General features: G+C 44.2%; 1 protein-coding gene across 1 annotated transcript in view; it reads right to left on the bottom strand.

The window, feature by feature from the left end:
- LOC124775766 (uncharacterized protein C1683.06c-like) overlaps positions 1-17,046 on the bottom strand; it is a 227,114-nt gene extending 210,068 nt beyond the window's left edge. The window contains exon 1 of the mRNA XM_047250598.1: positions 17,024-17,046. Within this exon, the coding sequence (XP_047106554.1) occupies positions 17,024-17,046 (23 nt within the window). The remainder of the gene's footprint in view (positions 1-17,023) is intronic.
- Between the last annotated feature and the right edge of the window lie 6,355 nt (positions 17,047-23,401).

Below are 23,401 nucleotides of genomic sequence, written 5' to 3' on the forward strand. Positions count from 1 at the left end.
CGCGGGCAAGTGCTCTACCCTTTTTTTGTTGATCGTTAGCTTAGGTTGTTGTGGACGTCACATGGCATCCGTTAAAGTTCGTTTGTTGATCCTTTCACTCAGTTTTTTATAACAGAGGCCAACCAGCTCTCTGACCGAACACACTGAGCTACCGTGCCGGCACCATCTGAGCTACCAAAGCACGACTCACGACCCGTCCTCACAATTTTACTTCTGCCAGTACCTTGCCTCCTACCTTCCCGACTTCACAGAAGTTCTCCTGCGAAACTTGCAGGACTAGCACTACTGGAAGAAAGGATATTGCGGAGACATAGCTTAGCCATTCCGGAAACATCCCCCAGGCTGTGTCTAAGCCATGTCTCCGCAATATCCTTTCTTCCAGTAGTGCTAGTCCAGCAAGTTTCCTAGAAGAACTTCAGTGAAGTTCGGAAGGTAGAAGGCGTGGTACTGGCGGAAGTAAAATTGTGAGGACTGGTCGTGAGTCGTGCTTGGGTAGCTCAGATGATGCCGGCACGATAATTCAGCGTGTTCCGTCAGGGGGTTCGCTGTCCTCTGTAATAAAAAAAAATGAGTTAACGGATCAACAACGAACTGAAACGAGTGTCTTGCGACGTCCGCCCCTAGCAGATACAACGAACAAAAACGAACGAAATGAGATTTAAAATTTAAGAAAGATGGTAGAGCACTTGCCCGCGAAAGGCAAAGGTCCAGAGTTCGAGTCTCACTCCGGCACACAATGTTAATCTGACAGGAAGTTTCAAAACCAGCGCACACTCCGCTGCAGAGTGAAAATTTCATCCTGGATCACTCATATTGCATCTCTTTTGCCCATTAAATTCCGTTCAATGTTGTTGTTGTGGTCTTCAGTCCTGAGACTGGTTTGATGCAGCTCTCCATGCGACTCTATCCTGTGCAAGGTTCTTCATCTCCCAGTACCTACTGCAGCCTACATTCTTCTGAATCTGCTTAGTGTATTCATCTCTTGGTCTCCCTCTACGATTTTTACCCTCCACGCTGCCCTCCAATACTAAATTGGTGATCCCTCGATGTCTCAGAACATGTCCTACCAACCGATCCCTTCTCCTAGTCAAGTTGTGCCACAAGCTCCTCTTCTCCCCAATTCTATTCAATACCTCCTCATCAGTTATGTGATCTACCCATCTAATCTTCAGCATTCTTCTGTAGCACCACATTTCGAAAGCTTCTACTCTCTTCTTGTCTAAACTATTTTGTCGTACATGTTTCACTTCCATACATGGCTACACTCCATACAAATACTTTTAGAAACGACTTCCGGACACTTAAATCAATACTCGATGTTAACAGATTTCCCTTCTTCAGAAACGCTTTCCTTGCCATTGCCAGTCCACAATTTATATCCTCTCTACTTCGACCCTCTTCAGTTATTTTGCTCCCCAAAACTGATTTACTACTTTAAGCGTCCCATTTCCAAATCTAATTCCCTCTACATCACCCGATTTAATTCAGCTACATTCCATTGTCCTCGTTTTGCTTTTGTTGATGTTCATCTTATATCCTCGTTTCAAGACACTGTCCATTCCGTTCACCTGCTCTTCCAGATCCTTTACTGTCTCTGACAGAATTACAATGTCATCGGCGAACATCAAAGTTTTTATTTCTTCTTCATGCATTTTAATTCCTACTCCGAACTTTTCTTTTGTTTCCTTTATTGCTTGCTCAATATACAGATTGAATAACACCGGGGATAGGCTACAACCCTGTCTCACTCCCTTCCCAACCACTGCTTCCCTTTCATACCCCTCGACTCTCATAACTGCCATCTGCTTTCTGTACAAATTGTAAATAGCCTTTCGCTCCCTATATTTTATCCCTGCCACCTTCAGAATTTGAAAGAGAGTATTCCAATCAACATTGTCAAAAGCTTTCTCTAAGTCTACAAATGCTAGAAACGTAGGTTTGCCTTTCCTTAATCTGTCTCGTAAGATAAGTCGTAGGGTGTTCCAACATTTCTACGGAATCCAAACTGATCATCCCCGAGGTCGGCTTCTATCAGTTTTTCCATTCGTCTGTAAAGAATTCGCGTTAGTATTTTGCAGCTATGACTTATTAAACTGATAGTTCGGTAATTTTCACATCTGTCAACACCTGCTTTCTTTGGGATTGGAATTATTATATTCTTCTTGAAGTCTGAGGGTATTTCGCCTGTCTCATACATCTTGCTCACCAGATGGTAGAGTTTTGTCAGGACTGGCTCTCCCAAGGGTGTCAGTAGTTCCAATGGAATGTTGTCTACTCCGGGGGCCTTGTTTCGACTCAGGTCTTTCAGTGTTCTGTCAAACTCTTCACGCAGTATCATATCTCCCATTTCATCTTCATCTACATCCTCTTCCATTTCCAGAATAGTGTCCTCAAGTACATCGCCCTTGTATAGACCCTCTATATACTCCTTCCACCTTTCTGCTTTCCCTTCTTTGGTTAAAACTGGGTTTGCATCTGAGCTCTTGATATTCATACACGTGATTCTCTTTTCTCCAAAGGTCTCTTTAATTTTCCTATACGCAGTATCTATCTTACCCCTAGTGAGATAAGCCTCTACATCCTTACATTTGTCCTCTAGCCATCCCTGCTTAGCCATTTTTCACTTCCTGTCGATCTCATTTTTGAGACGTTTGTATTCCTTTTTGCCTGCTTCATTTACTGCATTTTTATATTTTCTCCTTTCATCAATTAAATTCAGTATTTCTTCTGTTACCCAAGGGTTTCTACTAGCCCTCGTTTTTTTACCTATTTGATCCTCAGCTGCCTTCACTGTTTTATCCCTCAAAGTTACCCATTCTTCTTCTACTGTATTTCTTTCCTCCATTCCTGTCAGTTGTTCCCTTATGCTCCCCCTCAAACTCTGTACAACCTCTGGTTTTTTCAGTTTATCCAGGTCCCATCTCCTTAAATTCCCACCTTTTTGCAGTTTCTTCAGTTTTAATCTACAGTTCATAACCAATAGATTGTGGTCGGGGTCCACATCTGCCCCTGGAAATGTCTTACAATTTAAAACCTGGTTCCTAAATCTCTGTCTTACCATTATATAATCTATCTGATACCTCTTACTATCTCCAGGGTTCTTCCATGTATACAATCTTCTTCCATGATTCTTAAACCAAGTGTTAGCTATGATTAAGTTATGCTCTGCGCAAAATTCTACCAGACGGCTTCCTCTTTCATTTCTTAGCCCCAATCCATGTTCACCTACTATGTTTCCTTCTCTCCCTTTTCCTACGCTTGAATTCCAGTCACCCTTGACTATTAAATTTTCGTCTCCCCTCACTATTTGAATAATTTCTTTTATCTCCTCATACATTTCATCAATTTCTTCGTCATCTGCAGAGCTAGTTGGCATATAAACTTGTACTACTGTAGTAGGCGTGGGCTTTGTGTCTATCTTTGCCACAATAATGCGTTCACTATGCTGTTTGTAGTAGCTTACCCGTACTCCTATTTTTTTATTCATTATTAAACCTACTCCTGCATTACCCCTATTTGATTTTGTATTTATAACTCTGTATTCACCTGACCAGAAGTCTTGTTCCTCCTGCCACCGAACTTCTCTAATTCCCACTATATCTAACTTTAACCTATCCATTTCCCTTTTTAAATTATCTAACCTACCTGCCCGATTAAGGGATCTGACATTCCACGCTCCGATCCGTAGAATGCCAGTTTTCTTTCTCCTGATAACAACGTCCTCCTGAGTAGTCCCCCCCCCCCCCCCCGGAAATCCGAATGGGGGACTATTTTACCTCCGGAATATTTTACCCAAGAGGACGCCAGCATCATTTAATCATACAGCAAAGCTGCATGCCCTCAGGAAAAATTACGGCTGTAGTTTCCCCTTGCTTTCAGCCGTTCGCAGTACCACAATAGCAAGGCTATTTTGGTTAGTGTTGCAGGGCCAGACCAGTAACTCATCCAGACTGTTGCCTCTGCAACTACTGAAAAGGCTGCTGCCCCTCTTCAGGAACCACACGTCTGTCTGGCCTCTCAACAGATACCCCTCCGTTGTGGTTGTACCTACGGTACGGCTATCTGTATCGATGAGGCACGCAAGCCCCCCCACCAACGCCAAGGTCCGTGGTTCATGGGGGGATATTGCGTATCTTTTGCCCATTAAATTCCGTTCAATGTCGTTTCGATATTATTAGACAGATACAGCTGTTGAAATTTGGTTAGCTGGTGGAGACACCTTTAATATTCACTCAAATTGTAACAACCTACTGTGTACTACAGACGATGTTCTCAAAAATGCTAAAGATCAGTTAACATGTGTATTAAATTCATATGATAGCATGAAAATCGATTCTGCTTCAGAATAACAAACTGATTGTAAGGATACTATAGTATTTTTGCAGTGTGAAAAAAGGTAAAAAGAATTAAATTTGTGAAAAACATTATACCATTTAAACTCTGAATACTCGTTGTATATGTAAGTGTGAACAGCTATCCAAGTGTGTACGTAACTTTGTTTGGAAAATCTGATTTGAGGTGAAACTTATTGGAAAGAGAGTACAGTATTTTACATAAACATTAAGTATGAAAACAGAGAGAGCATTTCGCAATATGAGATGCAATTTACTGGCATAATAGTACAATATTTGACATATATTCGTTTGTGTATGTGTGTGTGTGTTTAAATTTACCACCCACTGCCTTTTTTAATATTTTCTTAAACTTTCTGGATTTTTTAAATTTCCCTTTCACTCTTGATGATGTCATAGAAAAGAAGGAGATTGGCTTGAGACATCATCGAAAAGTTGTCGTGGGTTGATGACGTCATTGAAAGGTCAGTAATATCATGTCAAGGTCATTGACTTAGGTCAGATGAAGTCACAAATGTAAACAAAGCGGACCAAAGCCATACGAATTCAGTGATCTTAAATTTTTGCCATATGATCTCTAATCTACACGTTATGGCTGGTGCTGTGCTTGTCTACAGAGTGGTTACGTTTGGGATATACGAGTAGACTGAGGCTTTGATGGCTGCTGCTGCTCTTTCCTGCTTATGTGTACCGAAAGATGACGATGTCTGCAATGTAATTCCTAGGTTTTTGTATTTCCCTACTATATGCAATGGTTCATTGTTTAGGGTTATACTTTGATGATGGTTTTCGTTCTTTCCTGAAGGTCCGCCGAACTGTCGTCTCTTGGTTTACTTTTAGGTGATTTTCCTTTGCCCGAGTTTCTAATCTCTGTAGTGCCTTCCGTACGTGCTCTCTTACTGCTGAGCCTGTCACCAGGTCGTCTGCGTACAAAATCACTGCTTTTTAAGTCTTCCTCTGTTACGTTTGTCATATCCGCTGTGTAGGTGTAGAGCAGCGTTGCACTCATAAAGTCTCCTCGGAGAACGTCATTTGTCTATATAATTTTCTTTGAAATTTCGAGATTATTGATCGATCGGATCATATTTAGTTGAAATCATGCCTCGTTTGTTCTCACTAGAAGACTGCATGGCACTTTTCTGTTTCGTGTTTCAGTGTGTCAGCTATCTGATCGATTAAGTATTTCACTGCCTGTACCGTGCTCCTGCCCTTCATAAAGCCAAATTGTCATCCCGAAAGTTTCCGTCGACCACGTCGAATAACTTTTTTTGGGTATTTTCGTAAATACTTCGAAAGAAGCGTACGAGCTGCTTTCGAACTTCGATAAAATTGTACTGAATCCGTAGGAAACAGATCTTTCTCAAAACAAAATATTAGTGCAAAATCGAAGGTAGATCCTACTGCCGTCTTCGAGATTCCTAAGGATGCGTCTGTGTCACGAGAAGTCCTGTCACAATGCTGCTGACGACATCCATCTTTGTGGACAACTGATTGGATCGACCTCCAGAAATTCACCGTTAACGGAAGCAAGACCACAGCGAAATTCTGCAACTGTGAACAGTCTTCTCTGAAAATGATTAACTACGAACAATTGCACGAAGCGATTCGAAGTACTGTTGTTGAGGTATGCTTTACACACTTGTAAAATATAATTCAACGAACTTTTAAATGAAATGTGAATTATTTCACAACACCGCTTCTTCAAATACTCATTGCAACAAACTACTGGACCAGTTTCTGAGCCGTAATTGTTTTAAGAAAAATAAATGACAGATCTCAAAAACGATAGTGACGAGACATTTGAATAGCCACATCTAGAGACCTTTTGTAAAAGCTTAAGCAAGCCCTCGCAGGTATGAAAACATTTGTTGCGGAGCTCCTGGTGCAAGAGCGAATCGTGTTTCCCGACAATACAAGAACGATAACCGTGCTTCCCCGATTTATGTGCCACAGTTTCCGTTCCAGAATTATGCATGACGTATAGTCTCCGCAGATAAACGTGCGACAACAGGACGTCCAACAGTTTTGAGCAAACAAAGACGTGATTTTTACGTACTGTTGACATTGAGGGGGCAAGTGATTGATGATGATGACTTCGTGACAAGGTACACGATGATGACATAATCATCGAATAGAGACGGAGGAGTAGCTAAGTTTTATAAGAAGCAGGGAACAAATCGATCGAGACTTTGTGGAAGGAACCATCCCTGCATTTGCTACAACCAGTTTTTGTGCAAGCTTCAGATGCGACGACACGACATAAACGCTCACAGCAATATTTCTTCGGAGGCGACTTGTTGCATGTGATTATGCTTGAGCAGCCACGGCGTTTCGGTCTTACACTCTTGCGACCTCGTGCGTCATGTCTTCCTGCGCCTGTTTGTCCACGGACGTAACACAAAGGGAGGCGGAAGGCAAAAAATGACACCGGTGTAGTCAGCACTGTGCTAGTTCCTGTCCAACGATTCTTCTTCAGAAGGTGCTGACAAATGACTCAGTCCTGCAGTGTTATTTTCACAATGTGCCGCTCATCTTCGTTTTTTTCTCTCGCCTTCTCTCTCTCTCTCTCTCTCTCTCTCTCTCTCTCTCTCTGTCCGTCCGGTTCCATTGTACATCCATTACATCTGATTTCGCGAAGCAGTTTCTACTTTGGATAGTGCCATGAGACTGAGCATTGGTGCTCATTTTTAGAAGCTCGAATTTCTGTAGTTTTTTGCTATGTTGTCATTATACGGGCCAACACTAATACTGTCAAATGGCTATATCAAACGCTAGTCGTGACAGGATTGAAAATTTCTTGATCGAGAGAATGCAGCACGTAACGATGGATAGAGAGTCATCAGCAGATGTATAAGCAGCTTCAGCTGTGAGTCAGGGAAGTGTATTGGGCACCTTGATGTTCACGTTGTACATTGATTATTTATTTGACGACAGTAATAGCAACATCATACCGTTTTGAGATGAAGTTTTCTCTAACGATGTTCACATGAGAAAAGCTGCCCAGCATTTCGTCAGATACTGTTAAGATTTCAACGTAGAACAACAGTCAGCAGATACCTTTAAATGTCATTAACATAAAGTTATGCATTGCACGAAACGTAGAAAAGTAGTATAGAGCAGGTCAATATCGATGAGTCACAATTGGAGTCACTCAGCTCATACAATCAGCGTGGTGTAACAATTAGTTGCAATATGAAATGGTATACACTGTCAATCGTACGTAAAGCGGGTGGCAGGCTTCGTTAATCGGTAGGATACCGTACTTTTAACAGCTACATCTCCCTCCTCTACCGCTCCACCCCTCAACCACCGCCCCACCACCGCAGGCCTACTATATAAAAGAGCTTTGCACATACCAGAAATGACTGCTAAAAGAAAGGTTGCAGCGACATGCAGTTATCAGCGTTGTTGAAACCTGAAAAATGTGGGGCATCCACAGTGTAATGTGTTGCCTTTCTTTAACTCGGATTGAAATTGTTCCAAAAATGTTTAATACTTCACAGAATAGTATTATTTTGTATTGTTATCTTGTTACGTAATGTTTTTGTAATATTTAGGCTTAGAGTGTCTGTTAACATGTTTATCTTAGGTAATAACAGTAATGAGACAACACTGAACTATCTTGCGGTCTTTTAGTTTATATTTTTCCGCATATGTAACCTTTTTACAGACGAATGGAAAAACTGGTAGAAGCCGACGTCGGGGAAGATCAGTTTCGATTCCGTAGAAATGTTGGAACACGGGAGGCAATACTGACCCTACGACTTATCTTAAAAAATATATTAACGAAAGGCAAACCTACGTTTCTAGCATTTGTAGACGTAGAGAAAGCTTTTGACAATGTTGACTGGAATGCTCTCTTTCAAATTCTGAAGGTGGTAGGGCTAAAATACAGGGAGCGAAAGGCTATTTACAATTTGTACAGAAAACGGATGGCAGTTCTAAGAGTCGTGGAGCATGAAAGAGAAGCAGTGGTTGGGAAGGGAGTGAGACAGGGTTGTAGCCTATCTCCGATGTTATTCAATCTGTATATTGAGCAAGCAGTAAAGGAAACAAAAGAAAAATTCAGAGTAGGAATTAAAATACATGGAGAAGAAATAAAAACTTTGAGGTTCGCCGATGACATTGTAATTCTGTCAGAGACAGCGAAGGACCTGGAAGAGCAGCTGAACGGAATGGACAGTGTCTTGAAAGGAGGATATAAGATGAACATTATCAAAAGCAAAACGAGGATAATGGAATGTAGTCGAATTAAATCTGGTGATTCTAAGGGAATTAGATTAGGAAATGAGACACTTAAAGTAGTAAAGGAGTTTTGCTATTTGGGGAGCCAAATAACTGATGAATGTCGAAGTAGAGAGGATATAATATGTAGAGTGGCAATGGCAAGGGAAGCGTTTCTGAAAAAGAGAAATTTGTTAACATCGAGTATAGATATAAGTGTCAGGAAGTCGTTTCTGAAAGTATTTGTGTGGATTGTAGCCTTGTATGGAAGTGAAACGTGGACGATAAATAGTTTAGACAAGAAGAGAATAGAAGCTTTCGAAATGTGGTGCTACAAAAGAATGCTTAAGATTAGATGGGTAGGTCACGTAGCTAATGAGGGAGAAGAGAAATTTGTGGCACAACTTGATTAGAAGAAGGGATCGCTTGGTAGGACATATTTTGAGGCATCAAGGGATCGTCAATTTAGTACTGGAGGGCAGCGTGGAGGGTAAAAATCGTAGAGGGAGACCAAGAGATGAATACATTGAACAGATTCAGAAGGATGTGGGTTGCAGTAGGTACTGGGAGATGAAGAAAATTGCACATGATAGAGTAGCATGGAGGGCTGCATCAAACCAGTCTCTGGACTGATGACCACAACAACAACATGTAACCTTATCTCGTTAGTAACCGGACAAAAATTAGTCACACTGGGGAGAGCTGTACCATCGCGTCCAGCCTTCATACTGGCCTCAGTTCAGCGGGAGAGAGAGTCACTGTGTTTATGCAGGTACACCAGACCTGACTTAAGTCACACAGTGATGTATTCGTCAAAAAAAATGGAAGTTATGCGTGCAGCCTAGTCAACACGGCTGTTGTCATCCTGGAAGACGTGACTGTCCACAGTATACTCATCATAACTTTATAGAAGAAAGGAAAACACTTGATCACCAAGAATACTGAAACACCGCCAAATTAAGACAAAACCCCTTCCGGCCGGATCTGAAGCCTGCACACACTGGTGATGAAATGCCTCATTGTGTTGACGGGGCACTCGACGCCTTGTATCGTTTCAAAAAAGGCATATTGGAGAATCTTCGGACTATATTACAAGTCTACAGTCAGTTACTGTCAAGTTTGTATCTTGTCTGGTGCACTGAAGACATGCAATTTTGTGTGCCGCTGTGAGCAATGGCGACTGGCGAGGTATCCGACTCCAAATGTCTATTGTATGCAATTACCTTCGCAACGGACTCTGGGAAACTGGTTGAGACAGATGTGCCTTCACTCCAACTGCCTTGAATCCCATTGTTAACAAGTCGTGACACTCGTCTGCGGTTTCGCTCAGTTTACGACCAGTGTTCTTATGCTTTGTTACATGGCTGTGACTGGTACACCATTCTTTGTAGACACATGGACAGTCCGCTTTGATACAACAAAAGGCCGGAGAACTTGATTCACGGTGTGTTGGTGGGCACGTCCAAACACGGCATATCCTTTCTGCCACGGCAGAATTCGTTAATCGGCCACGTCTGCACGTCGATCCATCTTACCGCGTTGATTACATACAACCCAGTGGTACACATTCACTTCTTCACTGCCATGATTTATATGACCGATGGAGGGTTAGGTGACCACATGTTACCAGTACTGCACCGTGTGCAGCGGTCCAAAGCGACCTGCACCCTTCTAAGAGGACCAGTCGTCACTAGCGCGGACAAGTACGCACAGACGTTTGTCTTCGGCTGGTTTTAAACCCTAACAGCCACGCTCTGACCAACTTTCTTATTACTGAAGTAACGAGGCTATGGCCAACATTGTGCTTAGTTACACAGTCGTTGCTATGAACCGTATATTTTGTCGTTTTTTTAGTGTTTTCATGCTTTGATACGAGGGAGGATCGGAAAGTAATGGACAATAATTTTTCCTCCCGTGGTACTGCCGCTGGAATGTTGAAATGTCACGGCGATATGTTGTATTAAACCGGGGACCCAGAAACGATGGGGAGGCTTCGTCCCGCGGTAGCCCGCAGTGGTTCACAACCCCCCAAAAGATCATAGGAGTCCAACCACCACAATGCCGCCCGACACCGCACCCAGGGTTATTGTGAGGTTCGACCCCCAGTGAATCGCCCCTCCCACCCCCCCCCACCCCCCCCCCTGGATCGTCTAATACCAGACGAGTGTAGCCCCAAATGTTTGCGCGGTAGAAAAATTATGACGTACGCGTGTGTGGAAACGGTGTTCGCGCAGAAATCGCCGACACAGTGTAACTGAGGAGGAATAAAGGGAACCAGCTCGCATTCGCTTTGGTAGATGAAAAACCGCCTTAAAAACCATCCACAGGCTGGCCGGCACACCGGACCTCGACACTAATCCGCCGGGCGGTTCGTGCCGGGGACCGGCACGCCTTCCCCCTCGGGAAGCAGTGCGTTAGACCGCGCGACTAGCCGGGCGGGCGACGACGATATAGTTACACTACTGGCCATTTAAATTGTTACACCACGAAGATGACGTGCTACGGACGCGAAATTTAACCGACAGGAAGAAGATGCTGTGATATGTAAATGATTAGCTTATCAGAGCATTCACACAACGTTGGCGCCGGTAGCGACACCTACAACGTGCTGACACGAGGAAAGTTTCCAACCGATTTCTCATACACAAACAGCAGTTGACCGGCTTTGCGTGGTGAAACGTTGTTGTGATGCCTCGTGTACGGAGGAGAAATGCGTACCATCGCGTTTCCGACTCTGATAAAGGTCGGATTGTAGCCTATCGCGATTGCGGTTTATCGTATCACGACATTGCTGTGTGTTGGTCGACCATTCAATGGCTGCTAGCAGAATATGGAATCGGTGGGTTCAGGAGGGTAATACGGCACGCCGTGCTGGATCCCAACGGCCTCGTATCACTAGCAGTCGAGATGACAGGCATCTTATCCGCATGGCTCTAACGGATCGTGCAGCCACGTCTCGATCCCTGAGTCAACAGTTGGGGACATTTGCAAGACAACAACCATCTGCACGAACAGTTCGACGACGTTTGCAGCAGCATGGACTATCAGCTCGTAGACGGTGGCTGCGGTTACCCTTGACGCTGCATCACAGATGGTGTACTCAACGACGAACCTGGGTGCACGAATGGCAAAACGTTATTTTTTCGGATGAATCCAGGTTCTGTTTACAGCATCATGATGGTCGCATCCGTGTTTGGCGACATCGCGGTGAACGTACAATGGAATCGTGTATTAGTCATCGCCATACTGGCGTATCACCCGGCGTGATGGTATGGGGTGCCATTGGTTACACGTCTCGGTCACCTCTTGTTCGCATTGACGGCACTTTGAACAGTGCACGTTACATTTCAGATGTGTTACAACCCGCGGCTCTACCCTTGATTCGATTCCTGCGAAACCCTACATTTCAGGAGGAGAATGCACGACCGCATGTTGCAGGTCCTGTACGGGCCTTTCTGGATACAGAAAATGTTCGACTGCTGCTCTGGCGAGTACATGCTCCACATCTCTCACCAATTGATAACGTCTGGTCAATGGTGGCCGAGCAACTGGCTCTTCACAATAGGCCAGTCACTAATCTTGATGAACTGTGGTATCGTGTTGAAGCTGCATGGGCAGCTGTACCTGTACACGCCATCCAAGCTCTGTTTGACTCAATGCCCAGGCGTATCAAGGCCGTTATTGCGGCCAGGGGTGGTTGTTCCGGGTTCTGATTTCTCAGGATCTATGCACCGAAACTACGTGAAAATGTGATCACATGTCAGTTCTAGTATAATATATTTGTCTAATGAATACCCGTTTATCATCTGCATTTCTTCTTGGTGTAGCAATTGTAATGGCCAATAGTGTAGAAGTTTGCGCTACAGAGGGTGTTTTGTTTTCATGTGCACCTCTAGCGAGAGGGCGGGAAATATGAAACAAACATGGTGCGCATGTTACTGTTGTTAACTTGTGACGAGGAGTGAAGTGTAGTTCGATATTTGTGAGCCAAAGGGGATAAATGGAGCGAGATTCACAGGTACATGCGTGGTGTGTAAGTGGAGGACTGTACGTACTGCAGCAGTGTCTCCAGTGGTGTGCATTCTTGCGAGAGGGCCGTGTGAACCGGTAACAGCTGCAATGCCGCAGAATGGCGGAGCCACTGAAGCAGCAATTTTGAACGACCGGCGTGTGCAGCTGCGAACCCTATCGCAGCAGTTCAACATTTCCTACGGTGCGGTGTACAATATTGTTCATGACACCGTGAAATTTCGTAAAGTTCGTGCTCGCTGGGTGCCTCAGAGCGTAACAGACAACCACGAGGGCCAACGAATGATGACGAGTTTGCCGCAGAAGCTAATTCTTATTCAGAATGTGTTTTAATACTTAACTGCATCAGCCCACATATTTATATTAATAATCACTGTACTGCCGGTTTCATTTCTAAGCCTGTTCTGGGAGAGACGCAACATTTCGACGTGGCACCGATGCGCCGTTGACGTGACGTTCTTACTAATTTTCAATATCTCTTTTCTCTTACCGTACAACCTGAAACTTAAGTCATTCGAAGAGGTCTGAGAATTTTAACTAAATATACCGCTTAGAGCGATTATCGGAAAGTGTAATGCAATTTACATTTTCAAAATTACCATCTTTAGTTGCGCGGCTCTCGACACCAATCGGGGAGTATTACAACATACATTATTTCCGTGGTTCGGCATTTACTTAGTGAGCGGAGATGGAAGCCAACTTACGAGGTGTTTGTCAAAGGCAGGGAGAAAGAGGTCGAGCGGTTAAAGGCGCTACAGTCTGGAACCGCGCGACCGCTACGGTCGCAGGTTCCAATCCTGCCTCGGTCATGGATGTTTGTGATGTCCTTAGGTTAGTTAGGCTTAAGTAGTTCTAAGTTCTAGGGGACTTATGACCACAGCAGTTGAGTCCCATAGTGCTCAGAGCCATTTGAACCATTTGAGAAAGAGGTGCTGCCTAAAATATCAACACCCAGAAACAGATGAACGAAGCTGAAGAGATATGTCACTATCTTCTGTAATATTATGAGATTCTCTTCTAAAATGTTGATCCAGTTAATTTGAGATATGTTCACCCAATGTAGAGGACAGCTATACACTGAAACCCCGAAGATACTCGTATGGGCACGCATATACAAATACAGAAATATGTAAACAGGCAGAATACGGCGCTGCGGTAGGCAACGCCTATATAAGACAACAATTTTCTGGCGCAGTTGTTACATCGGTTACTGCTGCTACAATGGCAGGTTATCAAGATTTAAGTGAGTCTCAGCGTGATGTTAATAGTCGGCGCACGAGCGATAAGACACAGCATCTCCGAGGTAGCGATGAAGTGGAGATTTTCCCGTATGACCATTTCAAGAGTGTATCGTGAATATCAGGAAACCGGTAAAACATCAAATTTCCGACATCGCTGCGGCCAGGAAAAGATCCTGCAAGAATGGGACCAACGAAGACTGAAGAGAAAAGTTCAACGTGACAGAAGTCCAACCCTTCCGCAAACTGCTTCAGCTTTCAATGCTGCGCCATCAACAAGTGTCAGCGTACAAACCATTCAGCGAAACATCATCGGTATGGGCTTGTGGAACAGAAGGCCGACTTGTACCCTTGATGACTCCACGACACAAAGCTTTACGCCTTGTCTGGACCCGTCAACACCGATATTGGACTGTTGATGACTGGAAACATGTTACTTGGTCGGACGAGTCCCGTTCCAAATTGTAACGAGCGGATGGACGTGTACGGGTATGGAGACAACCTCATGAATCCATGGACCCTACATGTCAGCAGGGTACTGTCCAAGCTGGCGGAGGCTCTGTAATAGTGTGGGGCGTGTGCAGTTGGAGTGATAAGGGACCCCTGATACGTCTAGGTACGATTTTGACACGTGACAAGTAAGTAAGCATCCTGTCTGATCACCTGCATCCATTTATGTCCATGGTGCATTCTGACAGACTTGGTCAATTCCAGCAGGACAATGCGACACCCCACACGTCCAGAATTGCTACAGAGTGGCTCCAGGAACACTCTTCTGAGTTTAAACACTTCCGTTGGCCACCAAACTCCCCAGCATATCTGGGATGTCTTGCAATGTGCTTTTCAGAAGAGATCTCCACCCCTTTGTACTCTCAAAAATTTATGGACGGCCCTGCAAGATTCATAGTGTCAGTGTCCTCCAGCACTGCATCAGACACTAGTCGAGTCCATGCCACGTCATGTTGCGGCACTTCTGCGCGCTTGCGGGGGCCCTACAGGATATTAGGCAGATGTACCACGTTCTTCGGCTCTACAATGACCAACGCAACAGAGAAGAGTTCTTTAAAAGGCAGTTACGTCATTTCGTAGCTTGAAGACTATAGAGCTCTCTTACAGCCCTCGATCCTCCGCAAACGGAAACGAAGTCTCACGGCGAGAGTTAGTGGCGCTGCGTAGCAGATCCAAAGCATCAGAAACTACGAGAAGGCGACCGTACGAAATAGACAGGTAAAAATGAGGAGCAGCATCAGGGTGACAGATCATTGAAATGCGACACGTTTTCTGGGATAATTAGCCATCACAAGCCTTTACCGTCACGTTTTACCATCGACGAAGGGGACAGAAAGTGAACAAAATGATACTGCGCCCTCTGCCATACACCACAGACTTCCTAAGAGTAGTTGTAGATGTAGCTGTCCTACCAGCAAAGGCGAGGCTTGCCAGGCGTCCTCTGACTTCAGCTCCCTTACCTTCGAGAATATCGGTTGCAAAATTATACGATTCATTTGGTAGTAAGTTTAAAACATCACGAGATAACATGTTAAAAAAAGTGTCTCTCTTTGTCGTCCGGTCAACAATGCGATTTTTTCAGTTATCAGTGAATCTTTATCTCTGCCACTGCTGTTGTCGATGGTATCGCCGGTCAATATAGCTCTTTTCCTCTGTCGTTGAATATTTGAAATGCAGTCATAAACTTATTTTCGCTCCGGAAGAATTTACCATGAAAGCCTTGACCAAGACATCATTCATTCATAAACCGAGGGAAAGAGATGGTAACTCTTTGCTGCTTCTTCGATCACTTCATGAAGTTGTAATATTAAAATGTGTTACCAGGATACAATCACGATTTAGTGCCCTCCTTCCCGTCACTCACAGTGAGCAGAAAAACGGGAAACTTTATTTAGCTGCTAAGAAACTATTTTTTTCTATTTTAATATAATGAAAGGAAAATGCCTACATCATACCGCTTTCAAGAAAATATTGAAGAAAGTGTTGTGGTATCATCGACTGTAGGGAATGAAAGGAGGGTGAGTAAAGGTGGGGCCGGCCGGAGTGGCCGTGCGGTTCTAGGCGCTACAGTCTGGAACGGAGCGACCGCTACGGTCGCAGGTTCGAATTCTGCCTCGGGCATGGATGTGTCTGATGTCCTTAGGTTAGTCAGGTTTAATTAGTTCTAAGTTCTAGGCGACTGATGTCCTCAGAAGTTAAGTCGCAGAGTGCTCAGAGGTGGGAATGGGGGTGGGAGGAGGAACGTAAGATAATCAGCGTAGATTCGCATTAACAACGTCTGGTAGAGTTCTGCTGTTTTCGCTGTTTGACCGATTAGGCAGCTCTTCTGAATGTTATTTGTGTGGTCGACTACTATCAGAGACCATGAAATACTTCCGAACGGGAAAAATTGAAGAAATAAGGACAGACTTGTTTCTGTTCTGAGTGATTAACTACGTGGACGCAAAAACGAAAGATATATGCGTAATATAGACAAAGCGCCATTTATGTACTCCATATTTATGAATGATTAATTTACTACCGAATCCAAGGCAGAAGAATATCGTTTTTATGGGTTCTATAGAGTGCCCTAAGGCAAACTGTAAATATTCAGGGATGTGACAGAACAATCATTCGAAGCAAAAAATTGTAGTAAAGCTTCGAGCACTTGCTCATCTTCCGTACTGTGAAACACACATTTTCTACTGAAAAAGTGCTCAAAGGTCGTAAGGAATGGGTTTTAGAGCCCAAGTTTACTAGCCTGTTTTGCTTCGAATTATCGCTCCTGTCAAATCCTTGAATAGTGACCATTACTCCTGGGACTTTGTATACCTGACGCGGCTGTAAGTTATTAGCTGAATGAAAGAGAATTTTCAGTTGCCATTTTTTTACGACGAATGTTTAATCTCCAGCCAATCCTAAGATAGGTATATTGAAGTACGCTGTACGTTCACACCAAAAATTGAACGCAATAACTTTTTCTCACTTTTGACGGGTATCAGTTAATAGGATGAGACCCACGATTTTGTATATACCGGGAATTCTATAAAAAGTATTGCTACCGGTAGAGACATCGGATGTGCCTCAGGTAACTCTCGCCGAGCCCGGACCTTTTAATTTCGTGAAGCAGACTCTGCACTGCGCGCGCCGCGGCCACAAATAAGGTAGGAGGCGGGAAGCGCCGGTACTTACCTGGGTCCGCAGTGGCTGTCCATCTCCAGACGGGGCTCCAGTTTGAGACGGGCCGGGCAGATGCAGATGCAAAAAGCCGTCTGGCCGACGCCGCGGCGACGTGCGCGCGCCTAGCGGCCATCGTGGGCATTGTCCGCGTCTGCAGCCGGGTCAGTGGCGCGCTGTGGGCGAAACTGGCGCAGCCGCTGATTCAGTTCCCGGCTGCTGCGACTGGGGATGGCAAAAACTGACCGGTTAAAACCGATTCCGGTATTTTAATTCTGAATAACAGGTGTATTTTAGAATTTTTTGGTCTCGATTATAGCATGTTTCTTTTTCCATTTTTTAAATAATAAAGAGATGAAAACTGGCTCAGCAATTTTCCATAGCATCAGTGCTACTTTTTTTGTTTTTAAATAAAACTTTTTTTTAGAAACGAGTTATGTTTGTTTGCAAAATTCCCAGTGTTTTGAAATAGTGGATTATTACAGAAATTGGAAAAAGAAATCAGCACTGCTATCAAAACAACGCCTACAGTTAGAAACTTGTAACAAACAAATGACAGGAATCGGTACAACATTGCAGAATCAATAAGGTATTTGTTGCCGTGTGCGTAGCCTATTACACTGTACGCGTGTATGTACAGTGTGGCCCCACCAGGTCTATGCGCTAGTTTCTCGCTGTCGTCCTCGGACGTCAGTTGCATTGCAGAATGGTTCCACCCCTAGTCTGGAAGTGTTTTACGTGGTGCGATAGCAGTGAAGAAAACAGGAGGAGGCCCAACAGACTTGCGACGTCATATAAGGAGAAAGCATCCACAATGTGCCTTGATAGAGAAGGTGTATTTGACTGCTATACCTGTAATTTTATTGACGAGCTAAACCTTAATTTTGTGGTTGCTTAAGGGCGAAAAACGTATACCACACAAAAGTGATAACACAGGGGAGTCATCAACTTGTGAGTTTTCGCCCACGCCGTCGCCGCGCCCGCCTCCTTCACCTTCATAATCTTTGCTGAAGACAATGAGACCGATTTCTGCCGCTGCCTCAACCCTATATCGATCGACGTCACTTTCTCCATCTTCGTCAGAAGTTTTAAATCTTTATTCGAAGTCTAGGTTCGTAACACCAATTTAAAAAAAAAACGAAATTCGGTTATTTCAGAAAGCGGTTACTTTGAGCGATTAAACTTGAGACGAAAAGAACTGGTGTTGCTGAAAACCGGTGACGTCAGCAATAACCGCCATCCCTAGCTGGGACTCGGCGAACTATGTTATGTAAAACGATAATGTAGCACATGAACAAAAATGTTAATTTCTTGTGTTTTCTGATGTCTTCTCGGGTCGACACCTGCCTGTTAGTCACTGTACTTTGACGACGGGCCGTGTCGTCATCGATGGACGCATTCACATTAACATCTTCACTTTGTAAATTACTCTAAAGGGAATGGCTGAGAGAGCTTTTGATCGCCTACGTGCCCATGTCCAGTGGTGGTAAGTTCCCTTAGGCCTCGCGGCTACCCCGAACCCCACGCAGCTACGTGCCGATGTGTGCGTTGTCATTTATCCAGTGTCACCCAGAAACAATGGTCAACATTTAGGGACATGACAGAAACGATAATTCGAAGCAAAAAAGTACAGTAAACATGGTCTCTAAAATCCATACGTTAAGAGATACGAGCACTTCTTGATCTTCGGTACTGCCAAACAGATCTCTTCTCCTGAAGGCTGTTTGCTGGTGGTGGGTAGTGTTTAACGTCCCATCGACAACGAGGTCATTAGAGACGGAGCGCAAGCTCGGGTTAGGGAAGGATTGGGAAGGAGATCGGCCGTGCCCTTTCAAAGGAACCATCCCGGCATTTGCCTGAAACGATTTAGGGAAATCACGGAAAACCTAAATCAGGATGGCTGGAGACGGGATTGAACCGTCGTCCTCCCGAATGCGAGTCCAGTGTGCTAACCACTGCGCCACTTCGCTCGGTGGCTGTTTGCTCTCCATATTTTGAGAGGCGATAGTGTGGACCGAAACAAGAAAAAATGTTTATGAGCACTTGTTCCTTTTGCCGGCCGCGGTGACCGAGCGGCTCTAGACTCTTCAGTCCGGAACCGCACGACTACTACGATCGCAGGTTCGAATCCTGCCTCGGGCATGGATGTGTGTGATGTCCTTAGGTTAGTTAGGCTTAAGTAGTACTAAGTTCTAGGGGACTGATGACCTCAGATGTTAAGTCCCATAGTGCTCAGAGCCATTTTTGAACTTGTTCCTTTTCGCTAGTGTGAAACACATGTCTTCTACCGTATGCAAGTCTTAACGTATTCATTTTAGAGCCCATATCTACTTCACTTTTTTGCTTCGAATTATAGTTCCTGTCATATCGTTGAATATCGACCATTCCTTCAGGGACACCTTTTATTTATCGTATCCATGGAAGCGGTAAGTAGCAAGCTTAGTAATAACTATGAATCCTTCTCAAAACAGGGTCACGGACTTTAACTAGTTTCTCGTATTTATTCTGGCGTCTGCTCGTTATGATTTTTCAGCTTTTATTACTTACTCTACGAGGCAAACGAGTCTGCGACTATTTGCTCTTCCCTTCTTTGTGTGCCCCTGATCTTTCTTATTAGGCTGACCTGATGCAGATGCCACACATTTGGGCGTTAATCCGGTGTAGGCCGTAAGGTGTTGTGCAAGCACCCCCATTTCCGGACAAATTGCTGTTTTGCAGCGTTCTACAACTGATAGAGAGTGTGTCATTCACTTACCTACAACTGAGTCTTTTACTTTTCGTAAAGTGCACAACTTTACATGGCTATATGCAGCACTGGAACAAGGGCTACGTGATTTGCCAGCACTATTGCTACACTCACATAATGGCGAGAGATCTACCTGAAAATTCTAGAAAGTTCAGGTACTGCAGATGACGAAAGAATCAAAACTTTCCATCCAGTTTCTCGTAGAACAGTCTAATGTCAAAGCCGAACACAACAGTCTAAACACAGAAATATTAATATCCGAATTTGAAAAATGCTATTACTCATGAAGGCACCGCTGCTATAACATGTTTCACTGTTGCAAAATCACAGAAATGAGATGTACTAATATTAGAACTCCTGGCACTGGTAAATATTTATGGCTCAAGGGCGGCAGACACCATTCCTTTAGGACAGGGGTGGGCAAATAACTGCCCACGTGCCACATGCGGGCCGCTAAGGGTTTTTGTGTGGCCCGCCAAGACAGTCAGGAAAACCTGTGTTGAACCGCCTTTCCTTCTCGTGCGCGACTGCGTATCTTCAGTAGGATAGCCACGTCAATACCCATGCACTGTGTCGACAGTACTGGCGCAAACGAAGTTGATACTCAGCGCGGTGGCTGATGGGGGCGAACCTACAGGCATTTGCAGTTTACGCTCGCTCCCATCAGCCACCGCTTCGAGTATCAAGATGATCTGGGTCAACCGTAAGATGAACAGCGCTTTTACGGTTGATCTGGTTTATTTCCATGTTATCTGTGCAACAGTAAATATATAAAGGTCTCTTAAAACGATTAAATGCTAGAGAATATAGAATGCATGATAAAAAATGAATCTTTTCTGGGATACAAACTTAAATAATGAATGCAAACATTTTAAAAGATGCGGCCCTCCGCTAACCTCCACTTCCAAAAAGTGGCCCCGAGCTACGGCAATTACCCGTTCCTACCCTAGGAAATTCCTATTCTACATTGTTTAGGTTGCACAATTGGCTAATTCCCTAGCTCACACACCGTTAGTCCAGAAAGTTCCGAAACTGGTTTTATTCCTGGCGTATACTGACGTCAGCGCAATAGCTACGGTGACAGCTTGAAGTAACAGTAATGAATGACGGATGTGCATCCTACCAGCCATTTGAGAGCACGCACTGTTGAATAGTGGGCGTGCGGCCGTTGTGCCACAAATCGCAGTGGAGCAACAACTCTAAATCAAGAGCTCCAGACACTGCGGAAATATTTTGAAGTAGATATATCTGTGTGGAAAGTTTGTCCCGCACACCTTGACTCCAGAACAAAAACAACCTCTGGATGTCTGCCGCGACGTGACCGAAATGCAAAATGAAGACAGTTCATTTCTGGAAAAAAATCAACACAGGTGACCAGACTTGGTGTTATCAATACCAGTCTAGCCCAAAACGACAAACTGCAAGAATTCACACGAAGGTTCAACGCTCTGATGACATAATCGACATTCAAGCCAATGTTACGGGTGAGTTGAACAACATCCCACACAATCACAGTTTCACATCATGTCTTGTGCATTGAACTCAAGAAGGTGGAGACTATGTAGAACATCTGAAGCACTGAAAAACCAGCATCTTAACGTTTCTAAATTTTTTATTAACCCAGTCCTGAATCTTTTTGGACTGACGGGGTGTAATTAAGATGGAATAGTTTTTTACTGTGGCACCTGAAAGAGCCGTCTCAGAGAAGTATAATGGCACAATACATGAGGAACTTGATCAAATAATAAGATAACAACACCGCAAACCACTGTCCCCCCGCCATGAAAAGAGGTCCCACAAGCGTCTTCTTTTCCAATTCCGCAGAAAATTTCCGTTCCTTGGAAATATGAAGTGTATCGTAGGACGTCGAAACCGTTTACCGTTACTTATTTCACGTTACTACTTACCGTATTATAGACAAAGCGAACAGTAAACTCGGCCGTAGCGAGAACTAACTTAAATTACGTGACTAGGTACAGTTCAGAATAATGCGGGTCGTTACCTCGCAGCGCACGAACGGAAGCGATCACGGAAAGTGCCTTTGCGGGCAACCGCGATGGCTTTAATTTATTGACGAGCGACAGCTACAATTATCCTGCACAACCCACCTTACGGTGTGTAGCGGAGGTTCCAATGATTGATCCCTCCTTCCCTATTCCGTATACGAATGGTGTGTCGTAAGAATGACTGTCGGTGAAACTCCATATTAGCTCTAATTTCTCGAATTTCTCGAGGCGTCTGTGGAAGGAAGTAATACGTTGCCTGACTCTTTGCGAAACGTAATCTCTCGGAATTTCAGCAATAAACCTTTCCTTGATAGACTTACATCGAGGACATCTCTCTGGAAAGCTATCGAAAGATTAGACGTTTCTGGGGAAGAAAGGGATTGGCAGGCACACTCGCGAAGTAAAACCCCGCAGAATAGATCTCTTATTGCTGACGTGACCATACAAGTTCCTGGTTTTGACCTCCCAAGAGGACTGTGGACACGATTAAACATAATAAGGACTAAAGAAGCCCTCCAGTGACTGAGTAATCAGCAGTGTGTTATAGGACTGCAGTGCGTGTAGTATATATCTTACCTCATTAATGGACTTCCGCTTTCTTTTTTTAAAATAATTCCTTTAGATTCATGGTTTTTATGCTTTTCAGTTCATTTGTGCTATATGTTTGCAAAGTGTGTAGTGAATATTTTCATATGTGCTTAACATTTTTTCTCGTATGTTGTTTGGTTCATTATGCTGTTTTCTTTCTTTGTGATGTATTACTTCCCATTAGGCAAAACTGTATAATTTTTATTTTGTAAATTGTTTTCGTCATGCGAACGAATATTCATGGTGGTCGGAAATAGCCTGAAAAGCTGTTACGGATGTCGCAGGACAGGTTGTGCTGAGAAGCAATTACTAAGGAAAAAAATCAACACGTTGCGCCGTTTTCGAGTTAATTAGCACTGCAATTAGCTAATCAGGCCGTTGCGCGCGCGGATTCAAGCGACCAGCCAGAGACGGTGTTGCTAAACGTGTTATTCGTGTGGTTTCCTTAAATCGAACAAGTGAGCGAGGGCAAAACTGGACGTGGGACGATAGTAAGGATCGAAGCAGGGCCAGAGGCTGAGCAGTCTCGTGCGCTACCATCTGCGCTATGACGACGACTGACACTACTTGTATATGGCGGGCCGCGTGAATCTGTGCGCGCAACGGCCTGAATCTCTAACTGCAACGTTAATTAACTCGGAAACGGCGCAAGGTTTCGAATTTTTAGCCTCTCTTGTGGCGTCTGTCACTGCAGTTCGCTGAGCGTCTCTAATCGATCGCCGGACGAAAGACACCGCTCTTCGTTGGATCTTCTCTATCTCTCCTGTTTATCCAACGTGACAAGGATCCCAGACTGAAGAGTAATATTCAAGAAGGAGAAAGGGGTGACGGTGCTACGGAGAAGGTGACGGAACGTGCCAGCAAAATAAAGACGATTAACGAGGGACGCGATGCTGAGTGGAGCGCGATGCAAGTGGTCAATCCAAGGGAGAAGAATCGAGCTAAACAATTCAGGATGTGGCTAAATATGCCCTTGGGCAGTAATTTCTGCGATGCGCAGTACAAAGAAATACCAACTTTGTACTCAATAGCACAGAACTGAACTTAACGACT

This window comes from Schistocerca piceifrons, chromosome 2 (genome assembly GCF_021461385.2).
Source record: "Schistocerca piceifrons isolate TAMUIC-IGC-003096 chromosome 2, iqSchPice1.1, whole genome shotgun sequence".
Lineage (NCBI taxonomy): Eukaryota > Metazoa > Arthropoda > Insecta > Orthoptera > Acrididae > Schistocerca > Schistocerca piceifrons.